The sequence below is a fragment of the Malaclemys terrapin genome, chromosome 1 (assembly GCF_027887155.1).
Source record: "Malaclemys terrapin pileata isolate rMalTer1 chromosome 1, rMalTer1.hap1, whole genome shotgun sequence".
In the NCBI taxonomy this organism is placed as follows: domain Eukaryota; kingdom Metazoa; phylum Chordata; order Testudines; family Emydidae; genus Malaclemys; species Malaclemys terrapin.
In genome coordinates this window covers 55,864,861-55,884,785 of record NC_071505.1, presented here as the reverse complement: position 1 = coordinate 55,884,785, position 19,925 = coordinate 55,864,861, and the positions used below count along the sequence as shown (strand labels likewise).

Genomic DNA, 19,925 nt, shown 5'->3' with positions numbered 1-19,925 from the left:
CCTCCCAGCAATCCCTGCGCTTCCGTCCACATTTGGCACCATCTTTCAACTTTTTTTGTACTGTGCGCTCTGTCTTCTCTTTCAGTCTGCGGGAATGGATCCCGAACTGCTGAGGAATATGCTGATGGGTCTCGCCAGCATGTCACGAATGGCAGTCGAGTTACTCCTTAAGCTACAAACTGACAGTGAGGAGTCCGACGATGATGTCGACTCACATAACGCTTACGACACAAGATTGCTTGTGGCATTCATGGACATGCTCACCGCAGTGGAACACTGCTTTTGGGCTCGGGAAACAAGCACTGAGTGGTGGGATCACATCGTCATGCAAGTCTGGGATGATGAGCAGTGGCTGCAGAATTTTTGCATGAGAAAAGCCACTTTCATAGGACTGTGCTGAGCTCGCCCCCACCCTACGGTGCAAGGACACGAGATTGAGCACTGTCCTGCTGGTGGAGAAGCAGGTGGCTATTGCAATCTGGAAGCTGGCAACTCCAGACTGGTCGCTAACCAGTTTGGAGTGGGAAAGTTGACCGTTGGAATTGTGTTGATGCAAGTTTGCAGGGCCATTAATCGCATCCTGCTCAGAAGAACCGTGACTCTGGGTAACGTGCATGCCACTGCGGAGGAGGATAGATGGGATCTATATTCCAATTCTAGCACCAGCCCACCTAGCCTCCGAGTACATACATCGGAAGGAATATTTCTCTATGGTTCTCCAGGCACTTGTGGATCACCGTGGGCATTTCACTGACATTAACGCAGTCTGGTCCAGAAAGGTGCATGATGCACGCATCTTTCGGAACACAAGCCTGTTCAGGAATCTGCAAGCCGGGACTTTCTTCCCAGACCAGAAGCTCACCGTAAGGGAAGTCGAAATGCTCATTGTGATCCTTGGATCCTTATTAATAATTAACCCAGAGTATGTATTAATACCTGAGGGTTGGGCAAACAGCTGTGCATATCTCTCTATCAGTGTTATAGAGGGTGAACAATTTATGAGTTTACGCTGTATAGGCTTTATACAGGGTAAAATGGATTTATTTTGGGTTTAGACCCCATTGGGAGTTAAGCATCTGAGTGTTAAAGACAAGAACACTTCGGTAAGCTGCTTTCAGTTAAGTCTGCAGCTTCGGGGCAAGTAATTCAAACCCTGGGTCTTTGTTGGAGCAGACGGGTGTGTCTGACTCAGCAAGACAGGGTGCTGGGGTTCCGAGCTGGCAGGAAAAGCAAAAGCAGAGGTAGTCTTGGCACATCAGGTGGCAGCTCCCAAGGGGGTTTCTGTGATCTAACCCATCACACGCTCCTGCTGCGGAGTCCGGGCGCTTTACATGCCTTGCCAGTGTGGACATGTCATGAGTTAGGGCGCCCGGGGTTGCTTTAATGCGCTCTAACTTGCAAGTGTAGCCAAGCCCTGATATTACTAGTATCAATTTCTATGGCCCGATTTTGCATGTTGACAACAAAACAGCATGTCTCACAAGTGTGATAACATTCTTGAGGGTGGTAACATATCACAAGTATTCCTCCAAGCTCATACAATATTAAAATGTTCTCTCAAAACCGAAACACTGTGAATCCTGAATCTTATGAAGAAAAGATACAAAAATTGTTTTTAGATAATTTCAAATAATTAGGTTACCCTCTCTAGCTAGTGTCTCATTTGTAAACATTACAGCCCCAATCCTGCACAGACTTATTTATGTTCTTACCTTAATTCACATAAGTAGTTACACAGAAGTCAATGGGGCTATTCAAATGTGAAGTTAAGTATATGTGCAAGTCTCTGCAGGATTGATGACTAATTTTGCAGATAGGTTCCCCTTTTAAAATAATATATTTTTTGACAACCTAAATTATTTCATCTTGAAAAACTACTTTTCATGAAGTTTTTTGTGTCATATTAATTCTCCATCTATCGAAATTGCATTTGGATTTATCTGAATGCCTGCATGACAGAGCCAAAGCAAGTTCAACTGGTTATCACCGAACAGGGAAAGAAAGTGAAAATAATGTCCAGATCCAACTGGTAAAAATTGGGATAGCTCCAGTAGTTGTAATATTGCTATGCTGATTACGACAGCAGAAGCTCTGGCCGAGTGCAAAGGACAAAGCTCCTGCAGTCCAAGATTATAGTTGCAACATAACAGTGTGACTGAGTAAATTAAAAACATTATCAGTGTCTATTACTGCAATGTTCTGAAATGTGAAAGATGAAACAAAGCAGTGTCACAGTCACAACACTGGTCTTAGCAAAGCATCAGTAGCGTCAGTGAATGCCCCTGGTGTGAACAAAGGAAAAGTCAGTCTTTTGGCCAGTACACTAATGATGTGAACAAAAAATTTCAAAAATGACCAATTTATGTCAGCAAAAAGAAAAAGGAAAAATTTCCCTTGTGATAGCTAAATTTTTATATTTACTACAAATTAATGGATACATTAGTTGAAATTTTGAACATTTTAAATAGCTTGGTTTTGTTAAACAAATACACTATTTCAAAAGAAGAACAAGATGATATATCAAACACTTAAGAGGGTTGTATGTGAACTTATGCCTGAAGTGTAAATATATATAGCTTTATGATCAATTTATTTGGCCTTGTGTTGTTCCTCACATTTAAAAGGACATTAATTTTAAAGGAGGGGGGAAATCACAGGGCTGTAGAGACCAACTACATCACAAACACATTCCAGTTGTCACTATGGCAACTCTACAGGACCCCTATGTCATAGTTGCAAGGTCAGCTGCACCTCTGTCCCCTTTGTGGTCTGTCTGAGTGTATCCCCTCAGATATCAGACATGCCTTTACTTCTCCTAGGGAGGAATCATGTGGTTCTCCCACTCTTAGCCTGGGCCCTGGTCTACAGCACTCTCTGTATCAACCGTGTTTACCCAGCAGGTCCAGCTAGGTTCTGACAACTGTAGTTCTTCCCTTTAGGAGTGTGACCAGCGGTGTACAGTGATCAGATAGCCTTGTTAAACCTAAGTACTGTTTATTTTAAACAGCAGAAACAAAGCACTGCAGGATTTAAAACCAACAAAAGGTCTAAACGTAACCATCCTTGGTTAGTAACCTAGGCAGGCCTAACTTCATACATTCACGCAGGTGGCTGAGTCTCAGCCTAATTCCTCTGAAAAATGTCCCTGTGTCTCAAAACAGAGTCTGTTTTTTTTTAATTGCTATAGTATTTTGATCTTGTATGTTCCCAGGCCTTTACCTGCCTTTGCATTGTCTTAACACCCTTACGTGTTTGCAGAAAAGTGGCTTATCTTAAACCATTTTACCATCCAGTTTGTTTTTCCTTACAGACTCTACAACACTAAACCAATATGTTTGCACAGTAAACATCCCAATAACCAGGTCAACATACAGTATTCATAAATTGTAACAGCACAGTTCCAATTCTGTCACAGCCTTTTCAGCAACTGACCAAGAGATGTTATTGACATAGCACTGTGCCCCAAGAGGAGTGGATTATAGCATTTCTCAAACTTCTTTGCATCGCGACCCCCTTCTGATAATAAAAAGTACTACACAACCTCGGGAAAGGGGACCGAAGCCTGCGCCCCGCTGCCCTGGGGGCGGGGGTGAAGCCGAAGCTCAAGGGCTTCAGCCCTGGGTGGGGGAGCTGAAACCTGAGCCCTGCTGTCCAGGGCTGAAGCCTTCGGGTTTCGGCTTCAGCCATGGGCAGTGGGGGCTCAGACTTTGGCTTCAGCCCTAGGCCCTAGCAAATCTAACAACAGCCCTGGCGACCCCATTAAAATGGGGTCATGACCCACTTTTAGGTCCCACTCCACAGTTTGCGAACCGCTGGTGGACATTATTCACTCTTTTCTAAGAGATCTCATGGCACTGGTATTCTGTAGATGCTGCTCAAGTATCAGGGGGTAGCCGTGTTAGTCTGTATCTACAAAAACAACAAGGAGTCTGGTGACACCTTAAAGACTAACAGATTTATTTGGGCATAAGCTTTCGTGGGTAAAAACAATGCATCCGAAGAAGTGAGATTTTTACCCACGAAAGCTTATGCCCAAATAAATCTGTTAGTCTTTAAGGTGCCACCAGACTCCTTGTTGTTTTTGTAGATGCTCCTCTATCCTACAGTCTCTCTGTGACAGGGTGGAGTAGGCCCTGAGGCTCCACTGCAGGAGGCTTTTTGGCCCTGCCACATCCTGCCCCAGAAAAGGACAGTAGAGAGAGTCCTCCAAGCTGCCTAGAGCGGCGGTGTGGGACGCAGCCAATCAGAGAGGGGCTGCAATGGAACATCCAATCCGTGCCCAGCAGGCCCATATAAAAGGAGCTGCAGGGCAATACAGAATTCAGTTCCTTGCTGGAGGTGAAGGAGTGCCTGGCTGGCTGAGGAAGCTACAGGATCTTGGATAGAGCAGTGCTAGCAGAGACCTGGGGGAATGAGGAGCTCTGGGCTGGTGGCTGAAACTCAACTGGGATGAGGCATTGAGGTAAGGGTGAAAAACATGCTGAAGCCATGGGGAACTGACCCAGGGAATCATAGCAGCAACACAGCTTAGTTAAAAGGACATGGTAGATGGCAGCTATCTTTAGGGTCCCTGGCTTGGGACCTGGAGTAGAGGGTGGGCCTGGGATACACACACATGCACCCCAAGCAACTGGGAAAATGGTCTGGACTTTGATGCACCCCAGAAAGGGAGCTGAACTCTTTTAGTGGCCCAGCAGGAGAGCTGGGGCCCAAAAGGCCCAGAGAAGGTGAGAACACTACTCCCAGGGAGGGAGACCTGGAGTATGGCTCAATACCAGGGCCAACACAATTTTAAAGACTGCTGAACTAATTAAGAGCCAGAGCCAGGGATGGCTACAGGGAAAGAAAGGCCATGTGAGAGGTATTGGGATAGGCCCCCCATTAAACTGCTTCCCCTTATGGACTGCATGTGACTTGACTGAAGGGCTGAGTCACTGAAGATCCACCACAAACTGAATGAGAGAGAGTGTGCAGGCACATGTACTTGGACAGGGGGCACTCTCAAGAGGTGAGTGTGACTCCATTACACTCATTTCAGGGGTCCTACAAGATTCTAGTCTGTCATCTTTTTTGGGGGGGGGAGGGAGAGCATGGGATTTTTTTTAGAATCTAAAAGGTTTTGGACTTCAAAGCCACTAACATGTGTATGACACTCACCTCTACAGATTGCATTTTTCTTGCCTGACTCTGGAGGAAAATAAACTTGTTGAAGTCTAATCCAGGAAAGATGGAGGTGATGTTAGCAGAGTTAACATAAGGAACTCATGAGGGTTGTGACTGATCTATCAACTGATGGAGAATATGTACTCCTAGCCAAAAAGGTTAAGATGCTTAGAGTATTTGACTCTCATGTATTGAGGACTGTGTTGGAATTGCAAGTTCTTACATAAAAGAAAAGGAAGGATTTCCTTGTCCTGCTGCTTGCAGGCTAGGGGCCTCTCTGTAAGAAAGTGTGCAATGAGTCATTCAGGAAAAAGTCAGCCTAGAATAAGATGTCTTGAATCCTGTCTCTCTGCTTATAGAGCAGCCTGCTTTGTTTCTCTCTGGTTTTAGTTCTTGAGTACTAGGTTTCTGGATACCAAGAAAAAAATGTAGTGTTATCATACAATTCCAGAAAGACTCTTATATTTTTATTTAACTTCTTTATGTCCTGTGACCATAACAGACTGAAGTTTGATTTTTTTTTTTTTTTTCAAGTATCCATGGTGGATCATGATATTTTTCTCTTCTGTGGTAAGCTAAGAGGGTGTGGCCTCTCCTTGCTGATATGATTTCATCAAAGGCCTCCCAGATTTTTGTCACCTCATGGTAGGACTATTATAGTATGCTGTAGTTTGGGGTACAATTGAGGACCACTTAGCCTCAGACGTCCACATTTTTAGAGTGGGTTAGTGTGAGCATTTTACACCTGTGATCTATCAGGTGCATTGCCTTCTAGGTGAACTTCCAGGTGCTACTTTTAATCAAAGTCAGCATTGTTAGGCACTTCCTTAGATATGCTGGGTCCAGTCTCCCTTTGCATCATTGCAACCACTGAGATCTGCTGAGGCTCTTTCGATAAGTCACCAGAAGACCAGTATCTAAGGGCGGGATAGAGGGCTCATGGCTGTATAATTCATTCCCTCTGGCAGGCCACAAGAGAATGAACTTGTTGAACCTCAGAACAGCACAAACCCTCTTAACCCCTACTCAAGCAGATGATTGAAGGGGAAATCATGAAGTCATTTTTTGTGTCTAGTTGGGGTGCTACAAGGAGGGGGAACTATTTATGCTGTCTATTATGAGAAGTCAACTTGATTATAAGAGACCACAATAATGACACAGTATTTTTTTAAAATGATATATATGTTTTGGTGGGGAACTTTAGAATGCAGAGGTGAGCTCCTCAGCTGGTGTAAACTGGCATAGCTCCATTGTGGTCTTTAGAATTCAGATGGAGGTTAATTATAGCCAGGAAAAGAATATTGCCTTTGCCTCAGAAACTTGCTTGAAAAAAACAATACTGGTGACATGTCCATCATATACTTCATATAAAACCCAAGTGAAGAGACACCACCTTGGATCAGGTCTGGTGTAAACAACTGGGTAACCGCTAGAAAGTACCTGTTTCCAGAGGCACAAGGGTCTACATTTGTCTGCACTGGAAAAGATCTAAAGGTTCAGTAATTATTTAGCTGGGCTTAGGATAAAGTTAATGTATTTTAAGGGATATTTACTATTGTAGTTCTTAAATATGTGAATGTCAGTATTTGTTTTTAATTAGGCCCGAAGGCCCAGATCTCCAAAAGGGACTTAGATGTTGTGATACTGGGCTTCACAGTGCCTAAAGTTTAGGTGACCAGAAAATCACAGGAACACACTGAGATCACGCAGCCTGAGTTAGGAGTTGAGGCTTCTGTACAATGTATGCAGGGGAGAGAGATGCCTTGGAAAGAGATCCACAAACCCAGCATATGAGGTGGGGAGTTGCCTATGGTAGCTAATGGGAGGGATGCATCCTAAGCCCTACTCATCTGAGTTCAGTCCCTAAGTCCTTGCTGCAAGAAGGTATCTAGCTCTGCTTGTGATTCATGAACCAGGAAAATGGGCACTCAGCCACCTAAATCACCTGCAGGGCCTGATCAGAGATTGTCAAACACCACACAAAACAACTTGGGAAAGGGAAGCAGGAACAGCACTATTGCCCTTATAATCTTTAGCCTAGTGGTTAGAATTCTCATCTGGGATATAGGAAACCCCTGGTTCAAGTCTCCCTCTCTGACTGATGAGAGAGGAGTTGAACAGGGTTCTACCACTTCTCAGGTGAGTGCCCTAACCATGAGCTATAGTGTAATTCTTACTCTTCTTGGCCAATTAATATTTAATTAAAGAGGAAAACCTTCCAGAGCCTAGTGATTAGTGCATTCTCCTGTGAGATAGGAGACTGTTCAACTGCCTCTCCTTTCCAGGCAAATGGAAGACTTACACCAGGATCTTCCATATCCTGGGGGAGTGCTCTTAACCACCAGGCTACACACATGTTAGGTGGCCCCTAAGCATACCTACCAAACTGGCCCTCCACAGGTGACTTAGGCAGAGAAACACCTATCTTCTTCTGGTTCATGGATTGTTCTGGGGTTTAGGCAGGAGACAGGCACCTGCATGTCTAAAATGAGGCAGCAGCACACCTACTTAGAGGCAGAAACAAAGGCACCTAGGGAACTTTTACTGCAAAAACTTAGGTGCCGATCAACTTTAGGCACCTACAGGTCTAGACAGCAGCTGAGCAGGAGTTTGGTGGAATGCAGTGGTGCCTAAAAACAGGACTTAAAGGCTTCAGGGCCTTTGTGGATTCAGCACAGTCCTTGGGTGAAATCTTGGCTTTGTTAAAGTCAATGAGAGTTTTGTCATTGACTTTACTGGAGCCAGAGTTTCACTTCTTGACTTCAATAGGACCTAAGCACATGCTTGAAACATGCTACATTAAAAGCAAAGACACATGAGTACCAAGAAATGTTAATCTCAAACTATATAAAAACAACTGAATCACAGTGAGAGAATATATACAGAAAGCGCTTCAAAAAAAGATTCAGCACTCACATGAGACAATAGTGACAACCATATTATTAACCACAGGTCATAATCAACAACCAGAGAGAATGTTGTGGCTACAGCTGTAAATTACTTTGTACTATTGAATAATGTATCTGAACACATCCACAGATAAATCTTTCTTTAAACAGGAGGCCAATATTCCATTTTACAGTGTCCCATTTGAAATTAAATTCATAAGATTAATTGAAGTTTTAGTATCTTTCCATACAATAGTATAATTGGGTGGTCTATAGTGCAGTGAGCAAGTAATATGAAATAGATAGTTCAAGAATAAAAATGTCTTTGAAATGAACCTATACAGACTGAAAAGGAAAGAAAAATTCAGTTTGAGATTTTGACATCAAAAAATTAAAATAAAATAAATTTGTTTTCAGTAGAAAAAAAATCCTGCTGCTCTTAACTCTCAACCATCTATCATCTTTATTTTTAAAACATGACTTTTGCTGCCATCATGTGGCTCTTCCCAGAACACACATACAAATGTCAAATGCAGTGTGATTACAATACAGTGGTTTTATACCATTTTCTCTCACCCTCACAATTTGTTCTTTTCCACTTCTCTAAGAAGGATTTCCCCCTCTTTCATATCTTTTTAATTAACACAGCCTTTTTCTCATTTATCAGTTCCTTTCTTGCATCAGAATCAGTGATGAGGTTTGTAAAAATGTGAATGGTCTCAGCTAATCAATACTGCATACGGGCAAAAGACCAACTATTGCTTTAAAAATATTCAGTAATAGTGAAATAGAAGGGAAAATATTGCTTTTCATCTTTACCTTTGTTCTGTCATAGACATGCTGTCCACCCACCCTGGCAGCTGCTGGAAGTCCTGTCTGCATTATGACATCATGGAGCCAATAATAGGGTTACTATACATCCAGATTTTCCCAGACATGTCCGGCTTTTTGGGCCTCAAATCCCTGTCTGGGGGGAAATCCCAAAACGCCAGACATGTCTGGGAAAATCGGGGGGAGGGGGAGCCGGGCCGGCGAGGCCGGGGGCCGGCAGTGCTCGGCCGGGGGCTGGCCCGGGGCCTGCACCCCAGGGCCCGAGCCGACCCAGGTTGGAGACGCCGGGGGGGCCAGACTGGGCCGCGCCTCCTTCCCCCACCCCACCCCTTACCTGCTTCAGGCTTCCCACGAATCAAATGTTTATGGGAAGCAGGGGAGGGGGCGGAGTTGAGGCAGGGACTTTGGGGAAGGGGGGATTTGGGCGGGGCTGGGGGCGGGGCCGGGGCCCCCTGGAGTGTCCTCTTTTTGGACACTCAAAATATGGTAACCCTAGCCAATAATCTTCTAGAGATGCCTGAGTGACATCAGGAGCTAGGCAGGACTTCTGACAGAGGGCCAGCACTAGTGGACTTGAGTACAAGATAACAGAATTTAGACCACAGAAGGCCATAGTAGATTAAAACAGTATGAAGGTGGCTAAACATTTGGGCCTAAAACACACAGGGCACTGGCTTGGTAGTCAGGAGACCTGGGTTCTACCTACCATATGACCTTGAGCAAGTCACTTATCTCTGACTCAGCACCCCCACCTGTGAAATGAGGATACTGATATACACTGTCCTTTGGAAAGTGCTCTGAGACCTAAGGATGAGAAGTGCTATGTAAAAACTGAGAATTACTGCTCGAAAGCACCCTTTTCACTATTGCCTCACTCCTGGCAATACGGCAGAAGGAGCAGGGCAGACTCTCAAGCAGGCAGATCCTAGGCAATGCTCTCTGGCCAAGATTTTCAAAGGGGCTTTATGCACACAAATCCCATTGAATTCTATGGAAGTTGTGTGAAATAACTGCCTTAGGATCCTTTGAAAATCTCAGCCTAGTTCTTCAGTTTCTCTTTAATCAGTTTTTAGACTCTAGTGTTCTTAAAAAAAAAAAAAATAATAACTTCCTGAAATAAAACCTCTAGCATCATCTGTGCATAAGCCACTCTCAGCTGCCTTAACTTACATGCCAACTCAGTGTTATGAAGGTCACTGTCACAACCTGCCCCTGTCCCTCTCTCTGGATGGACACCAGCCTGTTGTGAGTGAACCCACCTGGTAGGAACCACATCTCATCAGGGTCTGAAGAGTGACAAGGGCTGGATGGGAAATAGTTTTCCTGTCCTGTGAACATTTTCACAACTTCAAACATTTTTCTGGTTCCACATTAGGACAAAATTGTGACCTTTAGAAATGCTTCATGAAAAGCAGAGAGACCCACCCCAGTGGTTAGGGAATTCTCTTGATGTGGGAGTCACAGGGACTTGAACTTGGGTGTCCATATCCTACGTGAGTTCCTTAACCACGAGGCTAGTCAGTGTCTGTCACTGAAAAGCATATTTATACAATGAGGAACAGCTTCAACAGAAAAGAGATAAAGAGCACTTATCTAGAACACAGAAGACCCAGGTTAACGTTCCTGTCCTTACTTTGAATCCGGCAGAGCAGGATCTTTAAGAGGGGTCTCCCACATTCCAGATGAGTGCCTAGCCACCTGGCTATTCCAGGGCCCCTCTTTCTATCTCACCCCTCTCAGAACTAGGGGGAGTAAGAAGTCTTCCATCAAAAGTGAATAAGTTTCACAAAGTTTTTGTTTCAATGAATTGGCATTTCCCCCTCCCCCCTAAAATTGTTCTGTGGAAAATTCTCAACCTGCTCTAGTGGTGACTGGTCACAGTTTGTAGCTCTGGGTCTCTCAGGTATATTCCCAGATACCCTGTGTCTAACACCCTTCTTGGGCAGTAAGATCCTCCAGTCCAGCTGCCTTAGACCACACAAAGGAGCATTCCAGCCCTTCAGGGACAAGATGGCAGGCAGGCAAGAAACTCAGGTTTAGAAAAGGAATTTCTTAACCACAGGCATTTTACTCTTCAACAGCATTAGAGAGTTACAGATATTTGGAAAATAACTAACAATCCTGAAATCACCCCCCTCTATGTCCTGTGTTTGGTGAGCCTCCATAGGATAAGCAGCTTTTCTGATTTTCTACCTCCTTAGCACAGACTTCCTGCATGGTGGCTGTGACCTGCTACACACACACCCTTCGGAGAGAGAATTCCCCTCTTAAATGTAGTCTCTGACCTCATTAGGCCATATACCCAGGTGGAGAGAGTTCATCGTTCTTGTGGTTGGGCTGATAACTGAGAGACAATCAGACCTGATAGCATTACATTGCTCTGTGCCAACTTCTCAGACAGTCATTCAACGAGGTGTCAAGCCCCTACTGCCGAAAAATGGATGCCTCAATCTACAATGGAGGTTGCGATACAAAGTGGAGCCCCTAACAATAAATTACATTCATAGGCAAGATGGTGTTCTCAATACAGTAGAGTTCTATCCCCACTCTGTCACAGTCACAAATGGCTAATCACAAAGATTTTGATCCAGCTGTTCATATTCTCCAAGCAACCTTTGGCTGCACAGTGTGTATTCAGCCACCTATTTTCAGCGCCCAGTAAAGCACAATTCCTAAACTTTTACTTTTAAAGGGACACTAATGAAACATTCTTGGGTTTGACAAACATAAAACACTCAGTGAAACAGCACTTTAAAAAAAGTCTCATCAATAAACACAAACCTATCACATACTCCGAGATGAGTCTTGAAACAATGTTAAAGCTCTATCTCCTGTCTTGGGACTCACTCCAACCCCCACCAGGACATTGTTTTTGTTGTGTTCACCAGCGCAGACATGCATCTGGCAACATTCATCACTCTCACAATATCTCCATTCTGCGAGGGACTAGGGACTTTTCATTGACAAGATCCAGTATTCAGAGATGAAGAAACTTGTCAGCTTCATTCCCCTGCCATCACACAAAGCTAGCTGGTAGAGGGACAAAGTGATGTGCACACATGCACAAGAAGAGTTGATCTTTTCCCACTCAGTCTTGGGGGGTTGAGGTTTTAAGGCTCTCTCAGCCAGCTTTTGCCGGTCTGGGTGGAAAACGTTCAAAGAAGTTGATACTCAAGGTGACCACACTGCTTGCCCACCCCTAAAAAAAAAAAAAAAAGTCCAGCTCTTCGCCCTTGTTTTGGAAGGATGATTTTATTATTGTAAATGCTTTTATTTTAAAGTATTTAATGTTCAGGAGTCCACATCACAGTAAGTATGCATGTCAGCAATCTGTGCAGAGACTACAGACTGCGTGACCATGGATACTGACCTACCCCTTTATCTTTAATGCCAGTTCCTCCAGTGTAGGATTGGGTTGCACTACTAAGGCAGTGTAGCAAAGTGTGCTGTCCATGCTGTAACTCCTTTGTATAGAGTCAAACAAGCAGCTTTCATAAACATTACATTCACTAAAATGAGAGGAAATCTACTCTCTAAAATGTCATTGTAAGATAGAGTTAAACAGTGGGCTCTGGCATTCTCTCTTTTGTTGATGAGTCTCTCAAACCCAACTGGTGTTTTTTTTTCTGAGAATTAATGCATACTGCACTACCTGTACTCTGAGAGAGCCAATTCAAGCTCTCTTTTGTCTGAATACACTATCTACAGTTGAAAAGTTTCCTTCTGAATGGAAGAATTTTGCAGTATAAGTATAGCAGACACATATATGATGTGGGAGAAAGTGACTTTGTTCTACATCAAAGTCACACAGTTGAAGAGTGAGATTTTTACTGTTTGTTTACATTCTTGCCTATTGTCCCAATGCTAGAAATGCACCAAGCACATTCCAATAAACCTTCAGAGCATTTGGTGAGTCCAAATGATTCACCATGCATACCACAGTCAATTTCTCATAATAATTTTCTTCAGATATCAGACTGGCATAAACACCAAGGATGGAGAGACTTTATTTCATCTTCTATAAGACAGCATGTATCAATCAATCAATTTTATAAATAGATCGTGTCTGTCTGTGTGCACATAGGCTTTGACTATCACACAGTCGTTTCAGCACAGATGGCAGTATGCAAACAAAACAAGGGAGAGTGTAATAAAGGCGAGGCACAGAAGTGCTGGCAAGAGTGAATTAACTTCATTTCCGAACATGAGTCAAGGTTACAAAATCTTAATGCTGTCACCTGGCAGGGCCCAGTATTCACTGACTCCAAGAGCTAGTTATATCTTTTTTTTTTTTTTTTTTTTTTTGGAAAATCAAATGCAAATAAAGCATAATAATAACAAAATGACACAGTCAATAACAGACACAAACGCAGGATGGACATGTAAGACCTAAACCTCATGAGCTGGGAGGATTATCCTACCTTGCTTATATTGGGTATCTGTCAGTAACTACCATCTCAGAGCCCTGATGGTTTTCTGACCACATGGACATTTGCTCTCCTAGGATAGTAATTGCATTTGATGCCCTTATTCATATCTATTGGAACCAATGTTTCATAATGTTTGGTGTTATTATGGTAACCACATTATTAGCCCAGTTGTTTTATCATCTAGTCAAGTTCAGCTTTTATTTTATCTTATGTTGGTAATGGGACTTCACATGCTGCATATATTTTTGGCAGCACACTGGAACCTATAACACATCACATTTATATTTCCTTAATGCATTTCAGTCCATTAAACACATCATCACATTCTTTAACAGTAACTTTTTCGGCTTGCTTAGTAGATAAGATATTCACCCATTTGATCATCTGAATTTCCTGGGTTGTAATGCTTCATATTGTAATTATCCCAATGTCCCTGTAATGTGTTTACCCTTAAATTACTGATACATGCTCAACCTTAACTTCAGTTTAATGTATTTTTTTTCTGTGAACAAACTATAAGCAGTAGATATGAGAATCATTAGTAAGTTGGCTTAATAGCTGAGGTCACATTTTTATAATTGTGAACTAATCAGCTTAATACTACTCATCACTGATCATCAAACCTCTTAGTCAGTCAAGCTGCTAAATTACCATCATGCCTAAATTCAGAAAAACAGAGGTGTGAAAAAGGTAGATTTCAAATGCTAATGAGTTTTCATTATAGTAAACTGTTAATTATACAGGAGCACACTATAAAATAAATTCCAGAGAGAATATATACACCAATAGAAGACAGAGAAAATAAAACCCATGGCCTACCTCATATTCCCTGCCATAAGGAGGCACAGATTGTAAATGTGAGAAAAAATGAAAAGGAAGAGAATGGTGCTGAAGAACATTGTCATCCAAGATCCATGATCCTCTCGAAACATCTTTAGCCGAAGTAACTGACCTGTGGTGTGAATATTATGAGAAATCAGTTACATTTCTATTCTGGATAAAATATCTCTACTTTATAGCAAGAGCAAAACAGTTTGCTAAACTGTACTTATGAAATACAATAACTCTATTTTCTGTAATTTTTTTTCAGGATTTTACAGTTTCTATACCATTTTCAGCATAACTGGGGAATATTCCTGCAATATTATAAGGTCTTTGGGTATGCACTCCATAAACTGATGTCCACCCAACTTAGGCCCTGCTCTTACAATCTGATACACTAGTTTGGACCCCTGTATCTATGCAGAATCCCATGGGCTGAGCAAGGGAAAAATCTCTGGAATTAATCTAAAAGCCAACTTAATACTCAGGGCAAGAGTCACTTTTCTGTACTGTGCTATGCTGTAGGTTAACTATTTTATAGGATATACTTTTGCAAAGGATGTGCCTTAGAGTTCTGTATTCACACTTCTCAAATTCCCCACCAAAGAGCTTGCAGACTATATCAACATTCTGTGGCATTGATAGAATTCCTTAATCTTATTATTTGATCTGACAGGGGTGCTAAAATTCATAAGAAACAATAACAAACCATTTTGCAAACAGAGAGAAGAAATGGTAACCTGTGCAAAAAACACAGAAAACTGTTAGGCTCAGGAAAAGCCAAAATACAAAACAGAAAACATTTAAAAAAAACAAAATGAAAAAATGGTGTAAATACCATACTGAAGCAAAAGGTTGGTTTGCTCTATAACAGGAAATATAACCAAGCTTAAAATCTCTTCAGGGTGTCTGGTTCATAAATACAATGAAAAGACACAGAGGTTTTCTTTTTGCAAGAAGTAAAATAAACAATCAAACACACTCTACCCAGTTAATATTTAATCCACATCTTTCTCAGCACCTATCACCTTTTTCTCCACTAAAATGTTTTAAATTGTCTAAGCATCTTTTACTTTAACTGTTCCCCCAAAATGTCTTACAAATAATGTGTACACAGAAAAGCAGTGATTGGAAGTGGAAACATTGCTGTCCTTCTGAGTCAGGAGCAGCAGGACTCCAGTTCAAGGAGTATGAAGGTGTTTGTTTAGAAGGGGAATTATACAACTGAAGGGGTACTTCCTAAGTTAGGGCTTGATCCTGCAAAGTCCTGAGTACTCTGGTCCTTAACCAGCAAAGCATTTAAGCACATGCTTAACTTTCAGCAGATGAGCAATCCCATTGACTTCAATCTAAGCACATGCTTAAGTGCTATACTGAATCAGGCCCACAATTCTCAGCACCTTAGGCTGAGCCCTTAGATTGGGAACTCCTAAATTAGAATTTGACCTAGCCTAGAGCTGGCCAAAAACAACAAACAAAAATATTCACATAATTCCACCTCCCCACCCTCCAACTTTTTTGAAATTTCATTTAGATGTTGATTTTTTCTGACCAGTTGCAGCGAGGCCACACCTATTCTTCAAAATGTACAAGGGGATCCTTAGTTACCACAAGTGTTTACCAAACATTACTGCCTGAGTCAGAGGGTTTGGTTTACTGCAGTTGTCCTGTAACCTTCTCTCAGAAAGATCCAAGACAATTGTGCTGGGCAATTTCCCCTTTCTTGTAGAGTTCGGCAGGTTGCCATGCATCCTGTTCAATATCCATGGAATGCCAATATGGGAGACTTTGAGCTACTCAAAACCTCTACTGTGGCAAGACACTGGAGGGCTCACATTCCAGTACTGACCAGGCTCAATCCTGCTTAATGGCTGAGATGAGACAACTTCACAGAAAGGTCTGGTGGTTAAGGCTGTGCACTTGGTCTCAGGGCAGCTGGGTTCAGTTTCTTATTGTTCCTCTGACTTCCTGTTTGACCTTGGTCAAACTGTTTACCTTCTCTGTGCCTCAGTTCCCCACCTGTAAAACGGAAATAATACTTCCTCTACACCTAGGAGCGAGCCTACCAGTCCGGATCCACAGACTTGTTTTATCAAGGCTCACGCTAGCCCTCTGAAGATAGCATCATAGATATTGCAGCTTGGGCTGGAGCTTGGGCTCTGAAGCCTGTGGGAGTGGGTGAACTTGAGAGTCTGAGCTCCAGCCCCAGCTGCAGTGTCAGAGTTACGTCCACACAGCTAGTGTTAGAGCCCTGCTAACACGAATCTATGGACCCAGGCTGAGAAGCTAGCTCCCAGATGCAGTGTAGACCTGCCCGAAGTGCTAATGTAGTAGAAATAGTAAATAATCACATTGCAAAGCAGCGCATGCAGTGCTACTAACAAGATAATCATTTTTCATTTCCTAGCCAGAAATTGTCACTGCATCTCAGAGGAATAAATGTTCTCTGGAGTATCTGAGCTGTGATTATTTTCATGTTAATGTTCTTACCATTTCATAAATATAATATTACAAGTTTATTTGGAGTAGGATTGGCTTTACTATCATAGGCACAACAGTCTTTCTGCAATATAATGACATACCCCAGTTCTACAGTTTACACTTAGCTGGAATGACTCCTAGCGTCTGCTTGGCTCTTCATTTGCAACGATTAAAGATCAAAGAAAGAGTGGGTGGGTGAAAGCGGGAAGGTTTAGAATTATTTTGCATTCAGGGCCTGAAGCCCAGCAAAGACAGAAAACATCAGATTTGATTTTTAAAAGGGCTTAGATCAGCATATTACATTTAACACCCCACTATTAACCTGACTACAGAAGGAATTTTTACTGATGAGGCAACATATGAGAAACATAAGAGACTTGCTGCTAAATACCAGGCAAGGAGATTGTATGATTAAATATGACAGGTGGTGATATACAGCACATTGCTGTAGGCAACAATGCTAAAGGGTCATCAGCTAAAATCTTAAACATTTTCTCACCATTTATTCAGTGACAATGCTTAGTACTTTACCCACACATTTCCAATATTGTATCTTCAAATATGACAGGCTAAATATGAAACTCAGTGCAACAGATTACTGGTATTTTTGAGGTAGAACTGGGAAGGTTTACTGGCCATTATGATTCATTTCAACCATTGGAGAAAGCCCATTGACTCATTCATCATATTCTCTCTCATCTGTCTAATGGGAGCCTTTTCCCTTATCAAATATTTGAAGTAGAAAGGGTCCATTTTTGCTAAATTTTTGTTATACCAAAGGCCATATTCTGCCCTGACACACATCCTGTGCAATCCAATATTGATTTCACTGGGATAGCAAACAGTAGAAGACTCAGCAGAATTTGGCACTAAGCATTTTATTCATCCACCTAACAGGTGATTTGCTACTTCTGCCTTTTTAGTTTGCACAGAATCATCAACTTATCTCAAAGCACATCAGTATATCCCCCGATTACTAGGGTCCCTTCTGCAGAAGGAGCCCTCTGGAGGGTTCAGTATGTGAAGTGTTTACCATGGTTTTGCACAACATATACAAATAGTCTCACTAGCAATTTGTAATAAGGGTAAAGCCCAGAAGCAGAACTTGAGGAGGGCTGGGTAATGATAAATGCAAGTAATCAATGTGAAACTCTGGCTCAGTTTCACTTCTGCACAGCAATTTTGAACAAGCAGCTAGGTTAGATTTGAACAGCTCATTTCTAATTAGTGTATTTTCTGTAGACACTGCCCACATTTACCAGACCCTGCACCTAAATGTAAACTGTTGAATATGAATGAAGCTGAACTTTCAAAAGTTAAAAGTATTGGTCCTTTATAAAGAGCAGTGGTGCTGATCTATAAGGCATAAGGGGCCTTTATGTGATGACCTCTTTAAGATTTTGTGTACAAGACACTACTCTTAATTTCTAAAAAATTATTTTTATCAACATGTTGCAAGGAAAACCTGATCCTGTGGTCTGGGCTTGGGAAGGGGAAGTAAATCCAGGATTAAGAATACGTAGTTTATCTATGGGGAGCATAGTTCAGTTTCCCTAGTTGTAAAAATCGAGATAACAATACTTCCTTGTATAAAAAGAGTTCCATGAATGAAAACAAATATTCTTGATAATGACATTGATATATAAAATATTAACTGACAGACAAATGTCCAGAGTAATAACATGAGAGCATTCCATGTTTCTAAAACTAAACTGGCTCTTTATTAACAGAGATGCTGCAACTGCAGCTAGAATTCAAGCTGTGCAAACAGACTGACTTCTTGCTGCCTCTACCAAACTATTCCTTCCTGCAGTCTGTGTGCCTCCCTTCATGTTCCAGGCAGGTTGTGATATCTTTCCTTTTAACTGTTGTTATTGTTTGTTTTGTGCCAGCATTTGCTGACTTGCTGGGGCCAGAGATTACTAGTGGATAGACCAGGGGCAGGCAACCTATGGCACGCATGCCAAAAGGCGGCACGTGAGCTGATTTTCAGTGGCACTCACACTGCCCGGGTCCTGGCCACCGGTCCGGGGGGCTCTGCATTTTAATTGTAAATGAAGCTTCTTAAACATTTTAAAAACTTTATTTACTTTACATACAACAATAGTTTACAGAGTAGCAGCCGTGTTAGTCTGTATCCGCAAAAAGAACAGGAGTACTTGTGGCACCGTAGAGACTAACAAATTTATTAGAGCATAAGCTTTCGTGGACTACAGCCCACTTCTTCGGATGCATATGCATATTTATATGCATCCAAAGAAGTGGGCTGTAGTCCACGAAAGCTTATGCTCTAATAAATTTTTTAGTCTCTACGGTGCCACAAGTATTCCTGTTCTTTTAACAATAGTTTAGTTATATATTATAGGCTTATAGAAAGAGACCTTCTAAAAACATTAAAATGTATGGGGCACGCAAAACCTTAAATTACAGTGAATAAATGAAGACTTGGCACACCACTTCTGAAAGGTTGCTGACCCCTGAGATAGACCAACTCAGGGACATGGCCTTTACCACCAGCACACTGCAGTCTGTTAGACCTCAGTCTTTAAAGTGGGCTGGTCTTTGAACCAGTCTCCCATTTCTTGTACATTGCAGCTGTTGGTGGGGGACTTGCTTCCACCCTATTTCTATCTTCATTTTGTTGGTTGGCTTACTCATATACCTCATTTCTTTAGACTCTCCTACATCAGGCTGGCTGAGGGTCTTTCTAAGACCACCTAGTCCTAGCCTTAGCCCAGTATGTCTGGGTGTTCCAGCTGTCTGCTGCTACTCAACAGATGTCTTCAATGTAGTCTCTACCACTGTTCTGATTCTGTAGCTATCTCATAGGACCCGTGTCCACTGTGTTGCCTTTTGCTATTGTTTTGTGTGGCTATTTGCTGGCTGAACCCAGACCTTCTCATCGTGTAGTGGGTGTGACGGGTTCAGTCACAGAGACCCCCTTGGGACTGTCACCTGACGTGCTGGAATTACCTCTGAGCCTGTTTTCCCTGCCAGCTTGGGACTGCTGCAACGCTAGTCTGCTGCAACACAGACCCAGGTCTGGTCCATGCCCCCCAAAGCTGCAGACTGTAACCAAAAACTGCTCAGCAGGTCACCTATCTCCAGCACCCAGACACCCAGTTCCCAATGAGATCCAAACCCCAAATAAATCCATTTTACTCTGCATAAAGCGTATACAGGGTAAACTCATAAATTGTCTATAAATACAGGGTAAACTCAAACTCTATAACACTGATAGAGAGATATGCACAGCTGTTTGCTCCCCCAGGTATTGACCACTTACTCTGGGTTCATTAATAAATAAGTG

General features: G+C 42.3%; 1 protein-coding gene across 3 annotated transcripts in view; it reads right to left on the bottom strand.

The window, feature by feature from the left end:
* The window catches only part of TMEM117 (transmembrane protein 117), a 348,666-nt gene that overhangs the window by 273,633 nt on the left and 55,108 nt on the right, over nt 1-19,925 (bottom strand). For 2 of the 3 annotated variants that reach the window (XM_054024758.1, XM_054024766.1), the window contains exon 3: nt 14,132-14,264. The exons of the other annotated variant lie outside the window; for it this stretch is intronic. In XM_054024758.1, the coding sequence (XP_053880733.1) occupies nt 14,132-14,264 (133 nt within the window). The remainder of the gene's footprint in view (nt 1-14,131; nt 14,265-19,925) is intronic. 3 annotated transcript variants of the gene reach the window in all.